The 26,101-nt window shown below is 41.3% G+C and overlaps 1 protein-coding gene across 2 annotated transcripts; it reads right to left on the minus strand.

The window, feature by feature from the left end:
• Positions 1-5,025: 5,025 nt before the first annotated feature.
• LOC102944998 (interleukin-1 receptor type 1) lies at positions 5,026-26,101 on the minus strand. Of its 2 annotated transcripts, none has more exons than XM_043536734.1 (12): positions 26,062-26,101; positions 24,892-25,027; positions 21,673-21,739; positions 19,050-19,308; positions 18,518-18,704; positions 13,521-13,683; positions 13,033-13,098; positions 11,908-12,031; positions 8,960-9,108; positions 7,899-8,042; positions 6,506-6,673; positions 5,026-5,756 (listed from the first exon to the last, which is right to left on the minus strand). In XM_043536734.1, exons 3-12 carry the CDS (start codon positions 21,731-21,733, stop codon positions 5,377-5,379), a joined length of 1,701 nt encoding a protein of 566 aa, XP_043392669.1. In that variant the 5' UTR covers positions 21,734-21,739; positions 24,892-25,027; positions 26,062-26,101; the 3' UTR covers positions 5,026-5,376. The 2 variants fall into 2 exon arrangements, with proteins under 2 accessions (XP_043392669.1, XP_037753896.1); XM_037897968.2 differs by having other exon boundaries at positions 25,725-26,065.

Below are 26,101 nucleotides of genomic sequence, written 5' to 3' on the forward strand. Positions count from 1 at the left end.
GATTACCCTGTGAAGAACAAAAAGCCCTTCCATCTAGTTAACCTGCCTTCAAACAGTCCCATGTGTTTTCACTGCAGGCATAAATACAATATTAAGTGTAAGTTACCATCAGTTTTATGATTAACAAAGAATCAATGTTGCCGTCTGCATTGGCGAAGTTTTTTTTTTTCCTTCAGACCCTAGCATACTTCCAGAAACAATATTCTAGCTAGTTAAATTATTTTCCTCTCTAAAGACAGATGTGCAGATCAGCTAATTGAATCTCTGATGTAGATTTTTGTATGTATTGCTTTCACTGTACTGTGCAAAGATAATCGTTCTGTGGTTTTCAAGCAAAACCGGAGTAACGTAATGCCAGGAAACAAGATGCCAGAAATATAAGTTAAGACTGTTACCAAAAATTCATGAGGAGAAGAAAAAAAGAATGAATTCTGCTTCAAAATAAGCTCCTCCAACAAGAAGTGTAAACTACTTTCCCTTTAAGAACAGGAGTACTTGTGGCACCTTAGAGACTAACAAATTTGAGCATAAACTTTCGTGAGCTACAGCCCACTTCATCAGATGCATTCAGTGGAAAATGCATCCGATGAAGTGAGCTGTAGCTCATGAAAGCTTATGCTCTAATAAATTTGTTAGTCTCTAAGATGCAAGAAGTCCTCCTTTTCTTTTTGCAGATACAGACTAACATGGCTGCTACTCTGAATACTTTCCCTTTGTCATTCTACCCTCCGATGATTAGCTGAGATTTAACCATGATAATTTAGCCCTCCGCCCACACCTATTTCTACATGTAAAGGCTTTAGAAAGGGTTTAAAACCTGCAGTTTCTCTTTTATATTAATAATGCTGGTGTATCTCATCCTAAATTTGTTTGATTTACCAGTTCAGTAGAAATAGTTCATCTTTGATTTAACATCTCTATGGAAATTATTCCCAAATTTTAGAAGTGGAGAAGTTTTTTAGGAACATATTAATAGGCTTGGAAGGATTCTGTTTTAATCAATAAATGTCAATAAACCTTGATTTTGCCATACACACACAAACCGACAAAAAATATTTTGACTGATAATAATCAAAATTTACAAATAGCCAAGCAAGAAAAATGCTGCTTCAGAACTTATCAGAGTTTGATTTAAGAATATTCCCTTGTATATTTTGACATGTAATGGTGACAATTTGTGTTTTAAAGTTTTAACTTTTTGAATCTTAATGTCTATTGTCATTAAATTATTATTTGACCCCTCCATAATTTCCCACAACTGTGAACATTTAAATTGATAAAAATGCTTAAAAATAAGCACTGATATCCACTGAAATTATTTTTCATAAATTGAATTTTGCCAAGCCTACATACTAAGCTTAACTCCAGCATTTCATCCCATTTCTGAAGCCACTTTCAAAAGGAGAAAGTTAAAAATATCACAGGAATTCCACAGCAAAAAAGGCAGTACAAACCAATGTATGCTTATATTCCACAGGAAAAAAAACTCGTAGAACTCATTGAAATATTTTGAATTGTGACGTGGATGAAAATGCAAAATGAGAAAAAGTTAGTAGCATTTCAACATATTTTTCCCCTCATTTTCCGATCAACTATAGAGCTGCTTAAATGTTTTCAAGGTTTCAAAAACAAATTTTCTTCACCCTTTGTGACCAACTCTAGAAATTTTTGGCATTATGAAAAAAAGTGGGCAAAAATCAATATCTTAATTTTACAGGGTGCTAAACTCATGTAAAGAAATTGCCAGCCTAAAAGTTGTTTCCTGTGCAAATTAACCAGGATCTAGAAGAACAGTAATAAACCACCTGACAAGCCTATCCAGGCCTGCATGTGCATAGGACAGCCTAGGAGAAAGCCCGCAGCCAACTGAGGCACTGGGAAGATTATGCAGCTTTCTAACAAGTATATTCATCAGGGAGGGCACTACCTGATTAGTCAGAGAAAGGCACAAGTTAAAACAGCCTGAAGACTGGTCTACCACAGAGTGGCATCAGGATCCAGAGAGTGTAAAGGGTAGTTTTACACCTCCAACCCTCCCACGGCTGCACCAAGCCCTCCTTGTCCACTGCTGACTCACTTCACCAAAGTATCTGAAGCCTGATGACAAAGGGTGTCCCTCACAACCATCATTCTTAAGACAAGAAGATTCAGGCCTAAAGAAGCAAAATGATCACTCATGAGCTAACTTCAAGTTTCTTGTAAGAAACGATCAGGGGACTACGCCAGGAGCCCTCCAGACCTTCTGGTGGCAAGACTGAACATGACAGTATTGAACAAAAGTTTAAATAATGTCCTCTAACCATAGAAAGGCCATTGAACTTTTAAGGATGTGCAGTTGACTGATTTAATGAGTAAGAGATACCGATAGCATTGAACAGTGCTTTGATTCATTACAAAACTGTTGCTTGAATAACAGGCAGACTCCAAGGGAGTTTATGGATCCCCCTGAGAGCATATAGCCAAGGACTAAACCTTTATAATTGATTAACTCCCATATCCCCATTTGTAACAAGTGCTGTTTGTATCATCCCAGAGGGAGTGGGAGGAAAGGGATTGTCTTCTGCTCAGCAACACAGGCTACCGTGAGCACATCAAACCTGTCCTCCACTCTCTACACTGGTTTCCCACAGATTCTGAATCAAGTTCAAGGTCTTGGTCCTTATCTTCAAGACACTCCATGACATCTAAAAGATCTCCTAAAGCTCCAGAACGAAGACAATGGTTGAAAACTTCATTCCTCGGGCACAATGGAGCTCTCTACAACAAGGTTAAAGCTCATCTGTACAGGAAACAGAACTTTCTCAGAGGCTGGTCCAAGCATGTAAAATTATTTTCCCCAGGAGCAATGGACCATCATAAACCTTACTGCCTTATGCTCTGAGTGCAAGGTGCATTCCTTTGACCTTGGCTTCTCCAACAAAAATGTATCATAGCAGCATACACAGTGAAAAAACTCCACTGAACATACTTTTTCCCATGGAGAAAGAATGAGAGAACAAACAACATGTGACAGACATTAGTCATATTGCTTAATGCATTACTGAAAGACATTCAGGTATTACGGTGATGAGACTCTTGCTATTTTGGATCATCTCAAAAAGGCGGTGAAGCAGAGAAAAGCTGGCTCCTTTAAGTGTATGTTCCTAATGTAAACCTTTATTTTTGCTACCATAATACAAATGAGCTGAAATACCATTTATCCTGTTTATTTAGGCCATTCAGCGTCTAGCTCTACAGCTGAAATGTGTTGTCATTTTATATAGAGAGAGATTGCTTTTTTAAAGGAGGGAAGAGACATGTTGCTGATCAGTCGACCACAGAGCTTGCATAACGTATGTTATTGTGGTAAAGAGGAAGTTAAATTTTTACTCAGAAAAACAAACAGAAAGTGGGAACAACAGAATGAGCAGGGAAGGATAAATTTTGTAAAGACATTTTTCTGTCTACCAAGTGCAACATGTGTGCAAATCTGAATGAGCTTCTTATTCATTCTTCAGTGGACATGACATATACAGACTTCAAAGTACAAAGGTTTGTATTATGTAAGAAATAAGGTTCAGTTAGAACTGCACAGAGCCCCAACAGCATAGAAACTTCTATATGAGCAAGAAATTATAGCTACATTTATTCATATCCCCCATCTTTCCACTCCTTTGTGTTAGCATTGTCATCACCTACACATCTGGACCTGACTCTCAGAGATGTGAAAGGCGTGTCACAGCCTGGCTTTTCAACTGCACGTGACACCTATACTGTGTGGCACACCTCAGTCACAACAATATTATTATAGGCTTTTCGCTGTATTTGAGAGGTCTGCCACACAGGTCACGCAATATGACAGTCACCTTTGCTTTTTATTTACTACTTACAAAATAAAAAGCACACCATAAAAAAAGAAGCTGATTCTGTGCTCTCGGCCCACAATACCAGCAGCACTCACTACCCCACGTGTTATACCTTGGAAAAGTTACAAGAGGAGCAGGTTTCCCTTTAAGCTTCTTTCGCTGCCTTGCCAGGGTCAAGCACGACCATGGCCTGCTGCAGTGCCTCAGGGAGAAAGGGAAGCCCAGAATAAGGTGACTCAGCCCCAGAAGCCACTCAAAAAAAATTCAGCACAAGCTCCAGCCAAATTAAAGACCTGCTGTACCAGAAGTATATAATTTAGTTTTTGCTTTGGATTCAACAATCCCTTAAAGCACTCCACCATGGAGGCCTGCCAGAAGCTATGGAGACAAAAACTAAAATGGCAGGCTCTTCAGCAGGTGGGTTGTCTCTGAGCCTTCAGAAAAGGTCAGAGTTGTGCCTCCATGCTGTCTGAAGACCCATGATAAAACCTGTGGGCACAATTGTGCTGGAGAAAGCATTCGGAAATAAACTTGATGTACTTTATATATCTTACAGGATTTTATCAAAATATTAAGGATAGGAATAAAACTGAGTTCTGTGTGCAGAAGATTTTCACCTGCAACTAAGTATGCTCTACACAGTATAGTCTGCTCACCACCAGCTCTCCTCTCCCTCCTCCTTTACTTCTTTATGAAGAACTAAAATGGGAGGGCAGGGGGGAGGGTTTCTTAGGACTACAGCACAGGAGAAGGAAGCAGGACACCTGGGTTCTATTCCCTGGTATGGCACAGGCTTACTGATTCACTTGCTTGGGTAAATAATGGCTACCTAACTCACGGTAGCTTTGTACAACACCTAACACAATGGGGCCTTGATCCATGACTAGGGCCCAGAGATACTATCGCAATACGAATAAATAACAACTGTAGATGCCGCAAGTATTAATTAATAATTGTAAATAATAATTAAATAAGTTCAAACCATTTCAAGAATCTCAGGTGAAAGAAGCTTTAGAAAAACAAAATGTCTTTAAAGAGCAAGAAAAGAGACGAAAATAAAAGGGAGGCGTGTGAAATGAGGAAAAAGGTATGACTTGAGTTTGCAAGTACCTCAATCAGATCAAATTATTTTCAGCAAAAAAAAAAAAAAAAAAATCAGCAAAACCACAGTATAAAAATCTAGACATAATGAATGTTCATTTAATTATATTTGTTATTTAACCTCAATTTAAAAAAAAAAAAACACTTCTCTGCAATAAGGTTTCTTTTAAGAAATTGCAAAAATTATGTGCCACTGCATTCGCTACATGTCAGCTTTAAATATCCGAGATACTGAGACAACGATTCAGATACCTCCCAATATCGGCACCATGGCATAGTGGCAACTGAATTATGATGTAGGGGGTCTTTTTAATCTTGAAAGCATTTAAGTGAGTGAGGTGATCAGTTGGTAATACACACTAGAAGCTTCTGAAGACAAATAGTAAATATTTTAAAGTGAGCTGGTCCGTGCCATTAAAATATGACATCATCATCTTTCTGTTGCTGCAGAATAGCTGAAAGTTTTTGGATCCAAGGAAGACGCGGTTTGTGTGGGTGGCATTCGGTATCTCACATTTTTCCAGAACTTTGTATTTGCTGAGGGAGTGTTCTCTGTGAAGTCCCCTTTCCACCTGATGGCCCCATGCTTTTGTTTAATGTATTTGATGGATTCTGGCATGTTCGTGTAGTCCTGTATTTTATCTAGTTCAATCAGAATAATTTTTATTTCATCACGGATAAGAGCGTTGTACACAGCCAGTTGCTGTTCAAAGGTGTCTTCTAACACATTGTAACTCGATGCTTCTGATTCTAAAATTATCATCAGTCTTCTGCTTCGTTTGATGGTTTCATCAATAACATTGACCACAGCTGTAAGTAATGCAAGAATGATCAAAGTAGCCACAGAAAAGATTCAACTTATGCAAAACGTCCCTCCTTATTTTAAAAGTACAGACTTATGGGGCAGTGGCTCGCTCAGAAGATTAGTAGAGTATAGAACCTTTTATCAAACAGATAGTTAGTTCACTTTTGATCGCTGCTGAAGTGAACTGGATTTGGTTTCTACCTGAGAGCTGGTCAGTGACCTGTGTGAAATGAGTTTGTAGTCTAGGTCTCATTGAACAGACGTCCACACCACAAAACCCACTAATGGCACGGTGGGAGGCAGTGTTCCCTGGTGGATAGAGCACTGGACTGGGACTCAGAAGACCTGGGTTCTACTTCCAGTTTGCCCATTGGCCTGCTGGTTGACCTTAGGCAAGTCACTTCACCACTCTGTGCCTCACAGTTTCCCCATCTGTAAAATGGGGGGTTCTTACCTGCTTTGCAAAGCTCTTTGAAATCTACTGATGGAAAGCTCTACATAAAAACTAGATTATTATTATCATCATCATCAATATGATTGGTATCCTTGTTATTCTCACTTGATGTTTTTTTTTAAATTAAATCATGGCCATCTTGTATCAGCAATGATATAGTCAATTCAGCTGAACTAAGTTTACAAAATTAGTCAGTCTCACTTTGTTTTTTTCATCACCAGCATACACAACAAATCTTAGAACAACATGTCAAAAAGAAACATAGCCAGGGTAACATTAATTTTGCTGTTTTTAACATACCTTCCCCCAGTAAATCATCCCTTCCAAGTATAAAAAGATTATATCCACACTGTCTCTCTAAGACCTCAGGCAGTATTCTCAGAACAAAGTTGTTCAGGGTATAGACACATCTCACCCCACTGGCTTTTGGATACATGACATATGCATCATAGATCTTCCCATCTGAAGCTATAAAGAAAGAGCAAGAGACTGCTTAAAAAAACCCTACCTTTTATTACAATTTTTAATTGTTTAGCATTTAAAATCCTCTGGCAAACAACCAGGAAAGGGGATGAAATGCTCTAAAATGAAGGGTGGATGACCAGCCATAGATCTAACTCATTCTCTTCTCATGGATGAGAGGTTTGCCACCATGTGGATTGGGCACAGCACCCTACGATCTGCAGGGAAAGAAGTCCCAGCCCCACAGGTGCTAGGTAGGCATCCACAACGCATACCTACCTCCTCCAGAATGCTCTCCAGCCCTCCTCCTGCCTGACAGTGTGGCATGCCAGAGAGCCATGCTGCCATTGGCTGAACACCTGAGCTGGTGGGAAATGCCAAATATTTGTCAGCAGAAAATTTGAGAACATGTTGGGGTTTAGATTTGGTAGAAACTTCCCACCCAAAAAAATTATAATTTTTTTCATAAACAAAACAAACAAAAATGTTCGAATGCTTTTCAAAAACCATTTTGAGTACAAAAAAAAATTGTTTTACCAAAACCCCAAATTTTGTTTTTTCATTGAAAAACTGGAAATTTTTGTCAAATGAAATCAAGGAATGGGGCAGTGGTGGCACTTTTTCCCTCTTTGGCACCTGCCTCTCATAGCTTTCAGCTTCTAAAAGGAAGGGGATGGATAAAAAGAGGAACCGGTCGACAATGCTCTCACCTTGAGAAAAGTCTGAGAGTCTGATTTTCAATAGAAACATTCCAGGCAAAATCTCATATTGCCTCTCCTATACAAAGCTTTCTAAAAAAAAATATTTCAGTTTTAACCTTGGACAGTACCATTGCTGCTAAATGGCAGTATGTTGCTCTGGTGACATCTACTGGTCACCAACAGCTAAGCTATAGAGCTTCTGGCAAAACAAGGTGCATTTTTTAGCAAAGCAGACAGCAATCTGGGGAAAGCATGGATTTCTGGTTGAACCACCTAACCATCATTGCCACAGAAACTTCCAATTGTTCATCATCTTAGTATTTTAAGCATTTTACTCACTCATTTCAGTGTTTTCAGACATCTTTTCACCTTGCATCTTTGAAAACACGCTCCAATTTCTTTAGAAAATTCTAAACAAGTTCTACCACGGAGGTTGTTTCTTCCCCATCATCAAAAGACCTTCCTAAACACCCTTGTGCAAGTTACAAGAATCAATATAAAAAGGTAGCAAACTGGCTGCTCTGACATACCTTCTTTCTTTACAAGAGCACAGCAAGAACTACGATACCAAAGCACAATGTCAATCTTGAAAAGCTTGAAGATTAATAAAGTAACAACTGTTAAAAACAGCAATGCAATGAATCCTCCAGTCAGTGATTTGTGAAAATCTGCCACTGCATCAGTAAAAGAAAAAAAGAAGAAACTGTGGAATTTGTCCAACTTTGAACTTTCGAACAACTGTAGTAATATTCAAAAGCTATGTTTCTATATTCTCATTTTTTTTAATAAAAAGAAACTATACATATGTATTACTATAGAGCAACCATATCAATTATTGGTTGGGCAAAGCAACAAGTAGAGCATCTAATACACAGGAAAATAATTAACATTTTATGTTTTCATAACACCTGCTACAGGAGGATGTGAATGCTCTTTACTGGCATGAATAAATCCTCATAACAGCTCTCTAAGTTAAATAGTGTTAGCAGTAGTTGATAGATGAAGAAATCTTGGCACAAAGAAATTAATACACAAATTTTCAAAAGTAACCCCTAAATTTGATCCACTATGATTGATTGTTGTATGTAGTCCAGGTTGAGGATTTCTGATGGTTAGTGTGTAAGACAGTGAGTGAGTCAGGAGACTCAATTTCTATTCCAAACATTGTCACTGACTCAGTGTGTGGCCATCAGGAAGTCATTTAGGCTCAAATTTCTGAATGCCTCAATTTTTGATCATCCAACATATGGCAGAGTAGTTTTGAACCTTGCTCCTTCATTTCTATTCCTTGAAAGCTTCTCATAATTTACTCTAGTGTAGAAATCCCTCCAAACTCTGCTGTTTAGAATTTCCCTTCACGGTATGTACATTCAGCCCTTTTATTAATCTAATCTCCTAAATCTTCATATGCTCCCCTCCAATTTCTACAAACACACACCTCTACCTTCCCCTCTCATTCCTGCCCCCACCCCAACTCACACATCTTAAGGTTAATCTACATACTTATATGACTCCCATCATTGTGGTATCTGAGCACAGTATCCAACTCTTCCTGGGAAAGTCAAGTCAAATGTATCCAATAATGGGTTACCTCTGTGTTTTAATGCTATATATGTTGCAACTTGACCAAAGGAATTCAAAGCATGGCAGACAAAGTGATGTTCGTAATCCTCGCTATTCACTTCAGAAATGTTGAGCCTCACCGTAGTGAGAGGGCGTCCATCATAGAAAGTTTCTCCTCTATCCAAAAGGTAGCAAACACAAGTAATAAAAACAACTCAATCCTTACTGAAGTGGTTTCTTCGCTAGCAGTCACAATAGGACAATAGTCACTGATCTTCAACTCTATGACCATATATCAGATTCTTTTCAGAACGGACGGATATATAAGGGGATCTATAAAGGGAATCTTCATGACACTTCGTCTATCTCTGACAAGCAGGATGGAGATCAGGAGACATCCTTATATAAACACAGTTGGTGCACCGTTTACTCAAAAGCATACACAGTTTCTATAGGCTACTTGTATAAAATATTTGCTTTATACGTTAAACTTACGGGTACATTTCAGCTTGCAAAAACATGAATGTAGGGAAAGGATTGTATTAGAGCTTTGAATGTCTTTGAACTCTGTGGATACAGCTGCAGAGGCCACAGAGATGGCTGGGGGAGAACGCCCCCCCAGCATAAGTACACATAAGGCAGCTACAGGCTGCCACACAAGGTCCCTCTTCCCTCTCACCACAAGCCTGGTGCAGGAAATGTGCCAGGGGTGGGGCTGGAGCTAGAGGATGTGGGACCATAACAGTAATACAATTCTGGGAGTACCATCACCCACAGACAGTTCAGGCACAACTGCCATTTCAGCCCCAGGAATAGCACAGAATTAGGAGGGCTTAGCCCTCCCCACCCTGGGCTGTGAGGTTTGTGCTGCACTTTTAAGAGGCCCAGCACAAATTCTTCCCCATAGTATTTTCCAAGGCCCCCATGGTGCTAACCTTATCACACCTTTGCTTTGTAAAGTGTGGCAGGGTAAATGTTGCATTAGAAACTGTAACTTTTTAGTACTGGGAGAATGGGTGATATAATTTATCTTGTTAATTTCATATTACATGTCTCACATTAAAGAACCTATCTGCTTATCCAACTAATGTTGATTACTGAAAATATTCTATTTACCATTTGAAATGTCAACTAATTATTTAAATATATTCAAAAATGAAGGTTATACAGCTTATACATCAGGGATGTATGGATTAATTATCTATCACATACAATAAAATCCATAAACTAAAAGAATATTATTGAGGTTGTAAGGTCAAAAGTTAGGAAATGCTAGAATTATGACTGCACAACCTTAATCTGGGCCCCCTCTATGGCTGCATTATGATACAGTCTTTAGTTACATGATCACTTACTGTATTTCCACAGGACCATCCGTCATTCAGTGCACAGGATGGATGGTGCTCACTTAGTGAGCAACTATTCAATATTTCATTTTCTCCTTGTTGTTCAATGTGTAACCCTATTTACCACACACTATCCAGACCACACTCTGAAGATAGAATTAGAAAATCCCACAAGGAAATTATTATGGCTTTTCTTCATTACACTATTTGAGTACTTCGCAAACATTAATTCATTTATCTTCACAAAGCCCCCATGAGATGAGGGGGTGGTGGAAGCCCTGTTTTGCAGATTTTTTTGCAGACTGAGGCACAGAAGGATTGAGGTCAAAAAGTGTCCACTAATTTGGGGTGCCCAATTTGAGGAACCTAAGACTCTGTCCCAGCCCCTGTCCTCCCGCCCAATCCCAGTCCCCTTACCCAGCCAGTCCCAGTTCCCCATCCCAGCTCCCCATCTGATCCATCTTTCTCCTCAACCCTGGCACCCAGTCACCTCCTCCCCCAATTCCTCCCCGACACCCAGCTCCTTGTCCTAGTCTCTTTTCCCAGCCAGTCCCAGTTCAGATCCTGTACCCAGACTCATCATCAGATCTGTTTCCCCTCCTTGCCACCTCCTCTCCTCACCCCACTGGTTCTCAGTCGCCTTGCTCAGAAAGTCCCAATCTTCCCCTAGCTCTTCATACAATCTCAGTCCTCCCCACACCTACAGTCTACACATTCTACCTGATTTACCTGTCCAGCTCCCAGTTCTAACCTCCTTGCCCACCCCAAGTCCCTGTTTCCCTCAGCCCCTCCCTGACAGCCTCCAGTCACAATTTCTGCCTCCCAAATGTTCCTTGTCCCTGTCTAACCCCTACATGTCTGGGTCTAGTCCCCCCTGCATTTGAATCGGGCAGCTTCCTCTCTCACACTGCCTGGGGCCAATGAGGTGGGGGGGGGGGTGAAGGGGGTAATCAGAGAGCACAGGATGGGGAGTCTCCCTGCTCTCAATTCAGGTGCCCAGGCCCAGACCCAGACCGGGCAGCATCCCAGAGCTGTAAGTGCAGGGAAAGTCCTGCTGAGCCCTTGGCTGAAGCATGTTCCATGCGGATGGAATCTTTGGGGAATTTACCTGTAAAATCTAAGAATTTTCCCAGTCTCATAATTTAGCCAAATTTAGGCAGATTTTCATGGGGACGGCAAAATACGCATCCCTGACACAGAGGCTACCCCCAGCCAAATTTAAAGCCCCTGCTCCAAAGCATATGGGCCCTAGAGCATTTCAAACAAAAGGTTGCCAGAATTTTGTAACATTGGGTAAAAAGAAATCATTTTGCTCCAATCTCATTCTCAGAAATGTCAGAACCATTTTGACTGGAATTAAAAGGAAAAAAAAAATCAGCTTGTAAAATTTCAGCACAAACAAACAATTAAAGTTTGGCAAAGTACTAAGCAACGGAAAACAAGGTCTTCTAACTGGAAGTGTTGGGAACCTTAGTAAAAGGCAGTGCTACCAGCCCTACCCATAATTAGATCACAAACGTGTGTTTATTTGTGTAACAGTAAATTTTCATAGCTGATTCAAACAAAACAGAGAAATTATACAAGATTTTAGCTGAGAATTCAATACATTCTGATCTAGAAGTATACTTACTCATAATCTTCCTCTTCAAAAATTCTACTCTTGTAATATATATCAATGTATGTGTCATTGACTGTCCAGTACACCTGAAACACTTCAGCGCCTGTTACATTGCAGTCCACTATGACGCGTGAGCCTACAAGACAGTGTTACAAAATGGCAATTTAAATAACTATATTGTAGTTAAGGGCCATACAATTCCTTACACTAATACATATAAGAATGCTAAATCCACTGAAAGTCAGCTGCAGGCATGGAAGGAGCAGAGGATGGGCAAAGCAACAGCAGCTCCACAGTACACTCTCCATGCCTTCCCACTCCATTTCACAGAAACCCCTCTGACCTAAATGTACAAGTTCCAGGATCTTCAGGTTAGGAAGGGGACTGGCTGGGCCAGAAGAAGCTGAATCCAGGAGGGAATAGGCATTCTGTATGGCATCAGCCACCCAAAGGTTTCACAGGGGTTTCCACATCTGTAGGCGTTCTGGAGCAGCCACTTCCAAAGAGCACAGAAGGAGCTGTGCTACAGTGAAGGAGAAGGCTGGGGAAAGCAACATCGCTCCATACAACTTCCTCTGCCTCTCAAAAAAATTCCCTAGACATTTCCTAGGGTTTGGAAGGTCAAACCTCTTGTCTGTTCCACCCTCTTCTCCTTCAGGAAGGTACTATATGAGAGACCCTCTGAGCTGAATCTCATGGAGTTTCCTGGCCACTAAAGGTTTGTCTACACAGTAGCTGAGAGGGTGATTCCCAGCACAGATAGACAGACAGGCACTACCTCTGCTTGAGACAGCCTGCTAAAAACAGCAGCATGGCTGTAGCAGCTTGGGCTAACCACCCGAGTATGTACCCAGGGGGTTGGGAAGAATTAAACTCGGGCAGCTAGTCCATGCCACTGCGGCCACACTGCTATTTTTAGCATGCTAGCTTGATCAAAGCTACTGTGTCTGTCTACCCACTCTGGAAAGCATCAGCCCAGCTGTTGTGTAGACACACCCTTAGTAGTTTTTTGTTGCATAAGGGGCACTTTTGCTGTAAAGGAGGATATGACTAAGCAAACGGCACTTGGAAATCCTCTTGAGTCTAAATTCTGTTTAGGACACACATCATCATCTTGTTGTAAGGAAACTTGCTTACCGACTTCTACTTCAATGGAATTGTTTCTTGGGTAAAATATTGCTGGTGGTATGTTCAGTGGACTCACTAAACAAAAAAGCAAAAGTTATTTCAGAAATTCAATGGCAGCTGCAGCATATAGTAAGTGCTACACTACCACAGTGATGACATTCCCAAAGAATGCCTTAAAGAAAGACATGCAAACAGTGACTTCTGAATAGATAGTGATCAATATTAAAATGCAGTGGCCAAGCCCTTGATGTTTTTGTTTGCTACTTTAGGTTAATTTTCTCTTCTCTCCTCTTTAAGCTCTGGGGCTGCTCTATCTTGGCACAAGGGGATCAACCCTCAACACAATGGCAGCAGGACCACAAGAATACAAAAGTGAAGTGTAAGCCACCATCTCTCTCTCTCACACACACACACACGCTGTGTTGTTCTTTAGCTGTAGTTGAGAATCTGGGTAGTATTCTTGAAGTACAATGACATAAAAAATAAAAGGTATATACCTGTCACAGTTAGACTAATGTCTCGTGAAATGTTATATTGTTTTCCCTTGTAAGTATATGATGTTCTGCATGTGTAGTTTCCTTTGTCATGTAGAGTTGCATTTTTAATCACAAGGTAATCATTGGAAGAGACAAACCTTTCCTCTTCAAGCAGCTTACACTCCTAAACACAATTACAATGCTCTGTTAAATCACAGATAGAATACAATATCATGTCCCTTCAGGGCTTGCCTAAACTTTTTCTGGACCATAAAGCTGGGATAGTCTCCCTGGTTTGTCTTGGAAAAAGACAAACATTTCCCTAGGCTCTGAGATTGCGATTCAAACAAACTCCAGGTCTGTCCACAGACAGGCTTACTTACAATAACTCATTTTACAGAGGGGGAATTAAAGCAGGGAGAGGCCAGAATTTGCAGAAATGTCCACTAATTTAGGGTACCTCAATGATCGGGTACCCACCCTGACATACCTTGTACCTGATTTTTCAGAGTACTTAACTTTTTTTTAAATGGAGCTTTGGATTGCACAGACATTAATCTATCCTCACAACACTCCTGCAAGGAAGGTGGATAATTATTATTATTCAGATTTAACAGTTCGGGAAATGGAGAAAGGAAGACAAAGGAACTTGCCAAAGTCAGACAGTAAGACAGTGGCAGAGGTAGGATTAGATCACAGGACTTTCTGGCATTTCCTGTTTTTTGAGTGCTAGATAACTTTACCAGCACTCTTTTAATGTATTTTTATTATGTCATAACCAAGGACTGTTTAGTTAAGAAAAAACAGTTTCTATTATGTACAACTGTAACAGTCCCCTTCATAAATAGTCAAGATAGCTTGAACTCCGCACCTTCAAAACTGCCACACAGATTTCTACCACTTAAGCTAAAGGACTAACAGCAAGGCGCAGGAACAGGTTGTGTACCAGTCACTGGAGGAAGTCATGTAGCACATGGGAATGGTGGGCTACATATGCAGCAGTAGCCCCATTTTACAGGTTGCACAGCCAAGCACACAGATCTAGTACATTCCTTCTAGTAGGCAATGTGGAAAAAAGGAAAAGATTTGAATCTGCCATATTAGAGATGTAGTCATGGGTTTCTGCATCCAGCAGACACCTGAGGATACCATCCCGGAGATCCTACGAGGATCGACTCCTCTCTACTGACACCATGGCAGAAGATCAACGCCTTGAACATCTTCCTGATCCCCCATATTTCATTTGTCCTGAGGGGATCTGCAATGGTGAAGGTACCTCTTAACAAGGCGGACAGCACCTTCAGGCAGCAAGTAAAGAAGTGGATGTTTCTTCCCCAGAGGGCCAGCAATGAACTGATGTACATCTCGCACAGGCAGAGAGGCACCAAAGTCCCTTGAATGGGTGATCTGTGCAATGTTGCGGTGATCACTCACGCCTTCTGATGTGCCTGGGCGCCATGGTGAGGAACTTCGTGGAAAGTGCTATGCATGACATCATCAGGAGGCGAATAGCCAGGACCCCTTCCAACCAAGATGTCACCACCTACTTGAGCGACTCACTGGAAGGCAAATTTGGAAGAGAAGGGGGAGACTGCTTCATTCTGGACTCGTACCTGCAATGCTATGCAATGACTGGAGAACATATCAGCTGGCACTGGACGTGGTGCGAGGAATGCCAGGAGCTGGGAGTCCTAGTGCCACAGGTGAAGAATACAGAGCACACAATCATCACTCCGAGAGCTAGAACCATGCTGCAGAGGACCCTGAAGGATGCCATCAGCTGCCAGTACATGGAAAACCTGAAACGGAAGCCATACCAGGGCAAGGCCTTTGAGGTGATGTGAAAGTGGGACGCCAGCAACCACTCTGGGGGCAGTTTCACCCAATTTGGCAACTGGAGGTTCATCCACAGGACCCGGCTCAACTGCGTCCCACTGAACTGAGCCATCTGCCACGGGAATCAGGACAAGCAATGCAGGAAGTGCGGCTATGCCAATGGGACACTACCGTACGCCCTGTGTAGCTGCAAGCCCCATTCCAGAGCCTGGCATCTGTGACACAGTGCCATCCAGAATTGCCTAGTCAGAGCCATCCCGCCATCCCTAGGGAGGTGGCTGTAAACTCTGCCATCTCCAGAATGGACAGCCAACTGCAACCAGACAGCATCATCATCAACAAGGAACGGAAGATCATCATCATGATGGATGTTACAGGTCCCTTTGAAAACCGGACCCTGGCCTTCCATGACGGCCGATCTCAGAAGCTGGAGAAATACATCACTCTGGACAAAACCTTGAGAGCTAGGGACTACGAGGTTCAAACTCACGCACTGATTGTCGGAGCTCTGGGTGCATGGAACCCCAGTATTGTGCGAGCGTTGAGAGAATTGGTGAACACTACTCTTGGCTGACGCGGCAACTCATGATGTCGGACGCCATCAGATGGTTGAGGAACGTCTATCTAGACCACATCACAGAACATTGGCAATACCAGGGGAGATGAGCTGGAGTGCCGATAAGCAGTGAAGTCAGGAAAGTAACTGAAATACTTACCTGATGGATTGTATTTTCTAAGGGATGACCTATCCTAATTTCTCAATGACTGAGGGACAATTTTCTCTCATTGCTATATTTGCTTTCCACAACCAACTTTCTGTATAACTTTTTCATGAATGATGTACCTGAATATTTGGATATTAAAATCTAAACTGTATCTTTAGAGTTATTAATCTAAATTTGGGTTATCACTGATTATGTACTATATGTATTGTATGACTTTTATTCATTTTATGTATTTTTGGATAATCTAAGAACTACACCCAGATGTATAGACACACTTTCATTAAGCTGTGTATTATATAATTTTAACATTGGCTTTAATAAATTTTTTAAATATGTTCCCTGCGTTTTCAGAATTGACCTTGTGTAACTTCTCAAGCAGGTATGAATCCTTGCTCACTAATAAGGCTTGTAAAGGGCACCAAACACCAGTGTAGAAAAAAGGAGTCTAGAACTCATTGTTGGAGAACCATTAAAAGCAACTACACCTCTACCCCAATATAACGCTGTCCTCGGGAGTCAAAAAATCTTACCACGTTATAGGTGACACCGCGTTACATCGAACTTGCTTTGATCCACCGGCATGTGCAGCCCTGCCCCCTGGAGTGCTGCTTTACAGCATTATATCCAAATTCGTGTTATATCGGGTCGCGTTATATTGGGGTAGAGGTGTACATATCAAGGTCCTAAAACTGAAACTCCCCTCAAAATGCATTCACAGGAAAAATTTTAAAGTAGTTTTTTTATTTTAATGATTCACCAACAAAACTGGACTTTGAATGAAAAACCCATGTTTTAAAGAAAATAAGAAATGCTAACATTAAAGAATCATCATGTTTTCCATAACTCCCCCACCCTTTCTAATAGATTAAAAGTTAGACGGGAATAACATACACTCACTTATAACATTGAAATATAAAATGAAGAATTATTAACGGTAAGATTAGAAGCTTTGATAGCTATGTTTCTAATAATTTGTAATTATGAGTTGTGAATAAGTACAAATGAGGTAACACTTAGGTGAAGGCCTTGCTGGAATAAGTGTGGCTTTGGCAATTCCTTTATACAGAATTTATGATTTGCTTAAAATGATATTATTGCCAACAAAACAAAGGTAACATGTTGTGCAGGAAGTCTGGGGGTAAAAACACACAATCCTGTAACAAGAAGAAGCCTTTTTAAAAGAGAAGATCCAGGATAAGGTGACACAAAAACAACATGACACCAAAACTGCAAAACCAGGGCACCTGAATTTGGGCATGCACAATGCATGGGTCATTTAAAACCCAAAGGGTTGATTTGTTAAAAGCCAATTGGATACATATTAAGTAATCTGTAATGCAGAAATGTATATAAAACCTAACTGAACCAGGGTCCAAACTGGAGAACCACCAGACCAGAAATTGAAGGATAGGACTGAAAGACTAGACCAAGAGATCAGGGAAACAATGACCATCAAGAATTCTAGGAGGACTTCTGGTGCCCCAGAATGTGGTAACTTGAGCCCTTTGCCCACTCCATTTTGTCTGTTATTATTTGTCTGGCATAAATGTATGTCCAGACACTATAAGTGACAATAATTCTGTCAGAAATTGAATAAATAAAGGCCAAAATTGATTATGCCTAAATTGGATGGACTTGTGACTCAAGCTTCCCAACTTTTACCCCAATATCATGGTCACTTGGCTCTCAGCCCAGCACACCTTCTTTGCAAGGCCAAAGAATATCTGGATGGGGGAAAGAGCTGCAACAACCACTGCCATTTTAACTGCGTAACATAATTTTATAATGGGAAGCGTGAAGCAGCCTTAACATAAGAGGGAGCATAGCAACCCTACACCAGATACCTTCCCTTTATGAAAGATGAGAACATTGTTTACTAAATTTGTTTTCACAAGGAAATTATATTCAAGGCAGTTATACTTCACTAGAAAGTAAGTCTATGGCACCTCCTGGCTATGTGGTTTGGTGGCTCAAATTTGAGCTCAATTTCTGATCCATAATTCATAAATAAAAGGCACAGACCAAAAGGTAGGCGGTCTCTAACTAGTACATGCCTTTAGAGAAAACAAAAGCTAAAGGTGTCAAGTATCGGGGGTAGCCATGTTAGTCTGTATCCACAAAAACACCAAGGAGTCCGGTGGCACCTTAAAGACTAACAGATTTACTTGGGCATAAGATTTCATGGGCATCTGAAGAAGTGGTTTTTTACCCATGAAAGCTTATGCCCAAATACATCTGTCAGTCTTTAAGGTGCCACCGGACTCCTTGGTGTTTTTTTTAAAAGATAAAGGGTAACTGTCACCTTTTCTCAGTTTATTTTGCAAAAGCTCTTCTCACATTTAAAAAATGCTGTAGTTTTTCCATTGCCATTCATAAACATCAGTGACTGATATTTAAAAACACTGACTATAGTTTACATATCAAGGAGTTATGACCACATAAAAGTACTATTTTTACCTTATACCACTGAAGGGGCAAAGTATTCTCCTCATCTCTGAAATAATCCAAATGAGGACACACAACGTTAGCATTTGACGATGTTAGTATCTCCTCCCCGATGGCAAATTTTTCATTAAAGCATAAACCATAAATATTCTTGAAAACTATTAGGTTCATATACATTTTTCTGCAGCTTGATAAATTCCTGCAATGGAACATAAAATAGCTGAATTAAACTATTTATCATATTATCCACGTGTATAGCCTCACAACTTCAAGATATGCAGCTTCTTTTAGAGGAGGGGTTTGGAAGTCTGTAGTTTCTATAGTAAGCTGACCATCCTATATTTGGCCCATCTTGAAAGAGTAAAAATATTAAGAACATGCCCTCTATTGTATTAATTCCCTCCACAGCAGTACTTATGAAGAAATGTAACTATACACTGATTATCACACACACACCCCGCAAAAAAAGTAAAACCAAAAAACCCTACACACAACTTTGCAGCTTACTTCTGCGGTCATATAACTTTTTTTTAAAAGTCTTTACCTTATAACACATTCATAGGATCCTGAATCTTCTAAAGTTGCAGGGAGAAACCAAATGAAGTTCTTTTGCTGGTGAATTCTGGAATGTTTGTCTTTAGCCACAGATGTTTGAGTACCAGTTTTGTACCAAGTCAAGTTGTAGTCTGTGTTTTCAAAATTCAGTGTTTTATCTACTGAACAGTTGACAGCAAGTGGCTGTCCATCATGTACAAAATTTTGCTTAAGAAACACATCATTCACATCATAGACTTTGCATTCCTCTAAAGGAAGACAAAATGAAAAACAAGAGAAGAGCTTAAAAATTGTGAAAGAAAATTTTGAGTTTTGTTTCTTAACTATGTTGACAAAGTTTACTACAATTTCAACATTCATCCTTAATTCAATTACAGAGAGAGAACTACTGTTATTCATCTTCAGACTGGAAGATACCACATAAGCATACTCAAACAGGGTGGTGGATATAGCTAGGCAACTGAAATGAAATATTCTGTGTTCTGCATGCCTCAACTTTAAATGTGGGCAAATCCCTACTGCAGGGCTGCCATTTTTGTTTTTCATCTTAGATGCACAATGTTAGCGAATCATTGTTTTCTCTGACACACACACACACACACAGAGAGAGACTTCTTATTTGTTCTTACTTTGTTTCTTAACTTAGCTTCTTCATCTGAAATAAGCCATCAAGAAAGAATAATGTATGTTCCCATTTTTCTGTATGTAAAAGCATGTAGTTAATGGAATTTTGAAGATGAAAGTATAAATTGTACACATATCAAGGGATTTCCACTCAGCCACCTTCTCATGAGTATGAAGGGTATGATTTTTAAAAGCACTCAGTATTAGCCTACTTCTGCTCCCACTGGGATTCAATGGGAGCAGAATTAGCCTAGCGGTGAGCATTTTTGAAAAATCCTACCCTATGAACCTTTAGTTAGAGGTGTCAACTCTGGTTTCATGGTCATATTTCAAACTCAATCACTACATGTTGCTCATCTAAAATTCCTTTTGTTTCAGCTGGACATGGTTTTCTTCCTCATGCTCTACTTCACATTTTTTCTGTAGTACTGTGTGCTGTTAAACTGTTGCTACAGCTTGTGACAGAGGGCTGTATTTTAGTGGTGGGTGAAGTCATTTCTGTGCCTATAGAGCCAAAGCAATCCTTCCCCTTTTAAATGTGGAGGGTATGAAACACATGCAAATATTGACCTGATCTGGCTATAAAGAACATAAAGGGTATTGGAATAGGCTCCTTTCTGCCACCAAACCCTAAGTGGTATCCAAAACAGCAGTGGGAGGGAGGGGGGAGGAGGAGGAACGCGGCATGCTCGGGAAAGAGGTGGGGCTAGGGTGGGGACTTGAGGAGGGGTCCAATAGGGGCAGGGAGTGGGTGGATTTGGGGCGAGGCTGGGGGGAGGGGCCGTAAGCACCCACCGGCGCCAAGGAAAGTTGGCACCCATGACCCTCACCAGAATGATCTGTTAGAAACTCAGTGAACAAAAATTCATGGAGTTTCTCTTTTAATCAGACTGTGTCCTACTGCAAGGTTTTTGGATAGGAGGATTTGGCCCTTAGCTTGAAAAGCAATTTAGGAACAGAATATAAAGGCAATATATGCTATTATGTAGCATTATCATTGTGATATTATTACTACTGTTACATGATCAGATAACAATGGACAATATGGCATATTATTGTGCAAATGATATGATAATAAAAATAAGCTATTTTTTTCTAACTGCAGAGGCAAAGTCACAATTTCTTGTATTACTGCATATGTTTAAGATAAATTTTCATAATGTATCTCATCTATATTTTTTTTAACTTCAACTATATTCTATTAAAAAACACAGTTAGGGAAAACCAGATATTTCTCCCACCCCAAACATCTAAATTCTAGTTCCACCTATTAGATCAAGTAAAGAAGCATTTTAGGTTATTGTATTATAATAATTTATTTGTGCTGGTATATCTGATAAGGAAGCAAGGCATTAACCAGGATATATGGAGATCACACTAGCAATTCATATATTATTTCTTATTTTCACTAAATGTGCACATTTTGCATTAGTAACATTCTATGAAAAGATGAACTAGACTGCAATAACTGTCTGTCCCCAATGGCACCTTATTCAGACCAGATCTATTAGAAATGTAAAGAGAGAGAGAGCAGCAGCAGAAGATCTGGATTGTTAGCCCATGACTGAAGGGCAGAGCAAAATGGATGCAATTCAGAGCTGTATCTATTACGAAAAGTAGGTTATCATAACTAAGTAAAGTGATTAACTGGTTACAAAGTTGATCTCTTCCAATTTGTGACCATGTGTATGTTTCATTATAATGTGAACGCATTCAGCAAAGCTAAGCCCCAAAAGTTGTTCAATAAGGCATTCAATATGCAAGAATGCTGCATATTACACTCTGCTTCAAAGACTTCTACTATTATTAAGACAGTATACATTGGAAACATTTGCATCCCCTAAGCACAGAAGTCCCACTATTATTAAGATTGCTTATCTTTAGACGTACATATATTTGGAAACAGCTACTCTCAACGAAAATTACTGTAGTATGTGTGAAAGAACCAATTTAGGAACAAACCCTTAAGGATCCACTGATTAACTTACCTGCCTTGACTGAATAAAGAAATACTGTTATACTGCACAAAAACAATGTTGTTGATGTCATGCTTCACTAGAGAGGGTGATAAAAAGAAAGACCTCAATAATGGCTTTCAAAAAAACACTTCAAAGCTGAATTTCAATAGTTTATATTAATGCACACTCCACACATTATTTAAATTTATATAGTACTTTTCTTCCAGAAGGCTCTCAACACGCTTTACAAATTTGCAGTACATTGGAGGGAATCACCTACCCAGCAGTGCAGTGGTTTTTAAAGCATTGGTCCGCGGACCCCTTGGGGTCTGCAGACTGTATCTAAGGGATCCATGAAAGGTTGTCTTCACCATAGAACAATGGTTTTCAATCTGTGGTCCACAGACCCCTAGGGATCCGTAGACTGTCTAAGATTTCCAAAGGGGTCACACCTCCATTAGAAATTTTTTAAGGATCCACAAATGAAAAAAGGTTGAAAACCACTGCACTAGTGAAATGCACCCTTCTCTGGGATGGAACAATGGGACCATTCTGCACCAGTCACACTACACAGCACTTGTTTTCTATTAAAAGGGGCGGGGGGGGGGAGTGAAGAATAACTTCTTCAATTTAAACAAAGGGATTTTAGCTAGGAAGAATATAATTACCTAAAAACTACAACTGGAGCAGGACACTAGGGTTAACCACCTTATTCTTGTGAAAAGGGCCACAGGATCTTTAAATGATCACTGGTTCACATCTCAGACTGAAGATGCCACTTCCGGCTGAGCAGTACCCCATTGCACAATATTGGGAGATTAGCTCAGAAGAGCGCCATGTACTGAGTCAACAGCATTACATCTTGCAATACCTGCTTGCCTTTTATTTTTTAAACTCCTCCTTATAAGTTTCCCTTCTAAGTATCGAACAGGACCAGTCGTGCTTAGCTATGAGAAAGGGTGAATGGCTGCAAGAACGTTGAGCATTAAAAAGTAAAGACAAACATTTTTGGGTGGAATTTCAGAAACTTCCTATAATGATGAAGCCTGACATTTTCTCATTGAATTCAGTACATAAATAGCAATGTTTAACTTAGCATAACACCTTGGTGTCACTTAAAAAATGAAAATATTTTGATGGAAAGAGAACATTATATCAGAGAATGGGATTATTTCTGACCTCCAGTTATTTTCGGCCATCTTTCTCTTTATAACTTTTTGTACGGACTGAGTAGACTTTTAATACCAGATATGTTAGCCTCCAGCTGTCTTATCTGTACTTAGTACCAAGTAGTCTTACGGTTGGGCGTGCCCCCATAAATGAAACCTTGAGAAACAGAATGCTGGCTTCCTGCTGTTCTCTGGCCAAATCTCCAGTGCAGTTCCCTGCATGCTGCCCCTCCTCTCCAAACTGTTCTTTCAATCCACCGGCGCTTCCCTCAGTGTGGGAGAGCTCTAAACAGGACATCCCTCCCACACACAGGCACAAAACAACTTAAAGCAGGTCCCCTCTCTGTTTATTGTCACTAGGGAGAGGAGAAACATCCCCCACTGTGAAGGTAAGTTGCTGCTCAGTGTGCTGAGTTGGACCCCTGCTTTAAGGGCCTAATCCTGCACTCACTGAGGTCAGACACAAAACTTCAATTGATTTCAGCGGTGCAGGATCAAGCCTTAAATGTTCCTCCTCCGATCAGATTCCCCACAAGAGCAAAGCTGCACTTCTCTCATTCCACACTATTCCCCAGTGCTGGCTCCCCATCTTATTTCCTCTTTATTCCTCTGAATATTGATATATCCAGTTAAAACACTAGAATTAGTCTCATCTAATCTTTAAAGAACAGTAGTCTTCAATGCATGTAGGATGAACTTTGCATATTAATGGCTTTCTTTCTAGGAGAGTTTTGAATGCCCTCTGACCAGACAAATGAATCAAAATTGTAAAATATGAATGAGTCCTGTTTCTCCAACGTGAATGGAACAACACATAGGCAGGCAAAATATCACATTGTTTCTTTTAAATAAATCCATTTGTATTTCGTACCAGGAAAAAGGGAAATGTATTTTTAACAATTTTTATAAACTGCAAAGTATTCTGAAACCCATTAGTCACCACTTAAGAATTCACACCTCTTAATTTTCTCACTCCTGATCAAAAGAGAATTGCTCTATAATTGGATTAAAGTCTTTGCAAGCAGAGGCACTCCTTCCAGGAAAGGATCACTTGACATGTGTTTGTACATTTAACTGTTACTAAAGATTTAGACCCCGATCCTGAAACTTTATCTGAAGGGGGCGGACCCTCAGGCACAAAGACCTGCTGACATCATTGGAGTCCAGTCATGGGCATGCACTTGCAAGATTAGGGCCCAAGTTATATTCATTAAGTATTTTCTGTGAGTAAGATGAAAAACCTTCAAACAACCCAAGTGGATAACTACAAAGCAGCATTATTTCTTGAAAGTCCCAACCAGAAGTATTTGCATATAATTAAAAACATATGAATAAGAAACTAATTTCTCGGAGTTGTAAGAAGAATGTAACTGAGTCACAGATTCAATCTCTATATATTTTAACTACTGTCACAGCTCTGTGATCCATGCTCAAGAGAGTGTACAGTGCTTGTGGATACTGTTCTCCCAGGTGATCTTCCCGACCACAGAGCCAAGGCAGAGTAAAGGGTCCTTACATGCATATTTTCTCTCAGAAATTCACGCATAGTAAAATAGTCATTAAAATAATCACTCTGATATTTGCGGAGAAAAATGTTGCCTGATTTAAAAAGTACTGGACCCAATATTGTGACCCGATTCTCATACCCATACCATCCAAAAGAGACTTAGGCTTCCCCTCTCCCCACATAAAAGTCCTCTTTTAAATACAAGATATTCAAATGTAGATTTTATAGCACACGCTGGATGACCTAACATTTCCATCAGGAAACCAATACCCCCAGTTTTGAGATGCTAGCTGGACTGTTTAGGTGGCAGTCACAGAATAATGTGAGACAAAGTAGATGAGGTAATATCTTTTATTAGACCAACTTTCTGTTGCTGAGAGAGCCAGCAGTTGGTCCAGTAAAATATATTACCTCTCCCACCATGTCTCTCTAATATCCTGGGACCAACACAGCTACAGCTACACTGCATTCAGAACAACATATCATGCCAGCAGTAAAATCAACAGGAGACCCTCCCCTTTAATATGTATTCACTGGGTGATCACCGTGTAAAGACAGGGAAAATAATCTTACCCACTTATCTTCTCTTTTTGTATATATCAAGTGTATCCCATTTGAACATGTTTTCATGCAGCTTTCTCTTCCTTTTGATAACACAAACTGCTGTCAGAAATGAATCGTGGGCTGCTTTAAGTATTTTTAATATTATCTATTAGGATGGAAAATAGGTTTAAAAAAAGGAAGTTCAGTCTGCATGCCTTTTAAACGGAAGCTCCAAGTTCAGAGGCTTGGTTCCAGACTGAGCGAGAATCTTTTTCTCGCTCGGGTTTCCCGGAGGCTGATACTCAGGGGCAGTGATCACCGCTCATTTTAAAGCCCTCCTCACGCGAAGAGTAGAGGCGGCTGAGGTTGTTACTCAATCTCGGCTTGCATAAGACCGCCCCAGCACTTGGGGCTCCCGCCGCACCTAGCACGCGACCCACCTCTAGCTAGGGCGGGGGTCTGAGTTCGGGTTAGGGGGCAGCCCGGAGGCCGGGGCACAGCGGCCAGGGGCATGGCACGGGGCGGGGGCAGGGGGAGTTCCCACCGGCTTCCCAGGGCTGCGGACGCAGGGTTGCTCCCGGCTCCCGCAGCCTGTGCGGGCAGCGCCTTCCGCGGCGGGCCCGGGGAGCGAGCCCTGAGCCCCCTGCGGGCCGCCCGCCAGCCGCGGGGATGCGGCCCAGCCCCGGAGCCAGCCTCCCCGGCTGGCTGCCCCGCGGCGCGGCGTTAACCCGGCTCCAGGGGCCGGGGCTCCCGGCCCGCAGCGGGGAGAGGGTCCCACCCGCTCACAGCCACCCCGGCCAGCGGCATCCGCGCGGTTCCCCGCCCGGGGACGGACCGGGCCAGCCCCCGCTCCCCGCACCAACCTGCTGCCCCGGCGCTGCCGCCTCCTGCCAGATGCCGCCCGCGTGGGACGCGGGCGGGGCCGGGGCGGCAATCGCTGAGCCGGAGAGACCGAGCGGCAAAGGAGCCGGGACGGGGACCGGGTGCACAGCAACCCTGGGACCCCTTTTTGTGTCCCCCCCCTTCCTAGAGGAGTCCCGCTGGCAGCGGGGCACCGGAGGGGCTCCCTGCCCCCAGAGGATGGGGGGGTCTCCCCTGAGCCTTGCCCAGCCCCTCCCTCTCTGGGGCCCCCTTGCCTCCAGCCAGACCCCTCTTGCTACAGCACATGGGGCGGAGCCAGCTGTGCCTGGGGTCACTCACAGCTGGCCTGAGGGAGAAGCTGTCCCGATTTTACAGGGAC

Source organism: Chelonia mydas, chromosome 1, assembly GCF_015237465.2.
Source record: "Chelonia mydas isolate rCheMyd1 chromosome 1, rCheMyd1.pri.v2, whole genome shotgun sequence".
Taxonomy (NCBI): domain Eukaryota; kingdom Metazoa; phylum Chordata; order Testudines; family Cheloniidae; genus Chelonia; species Chelonia mydas.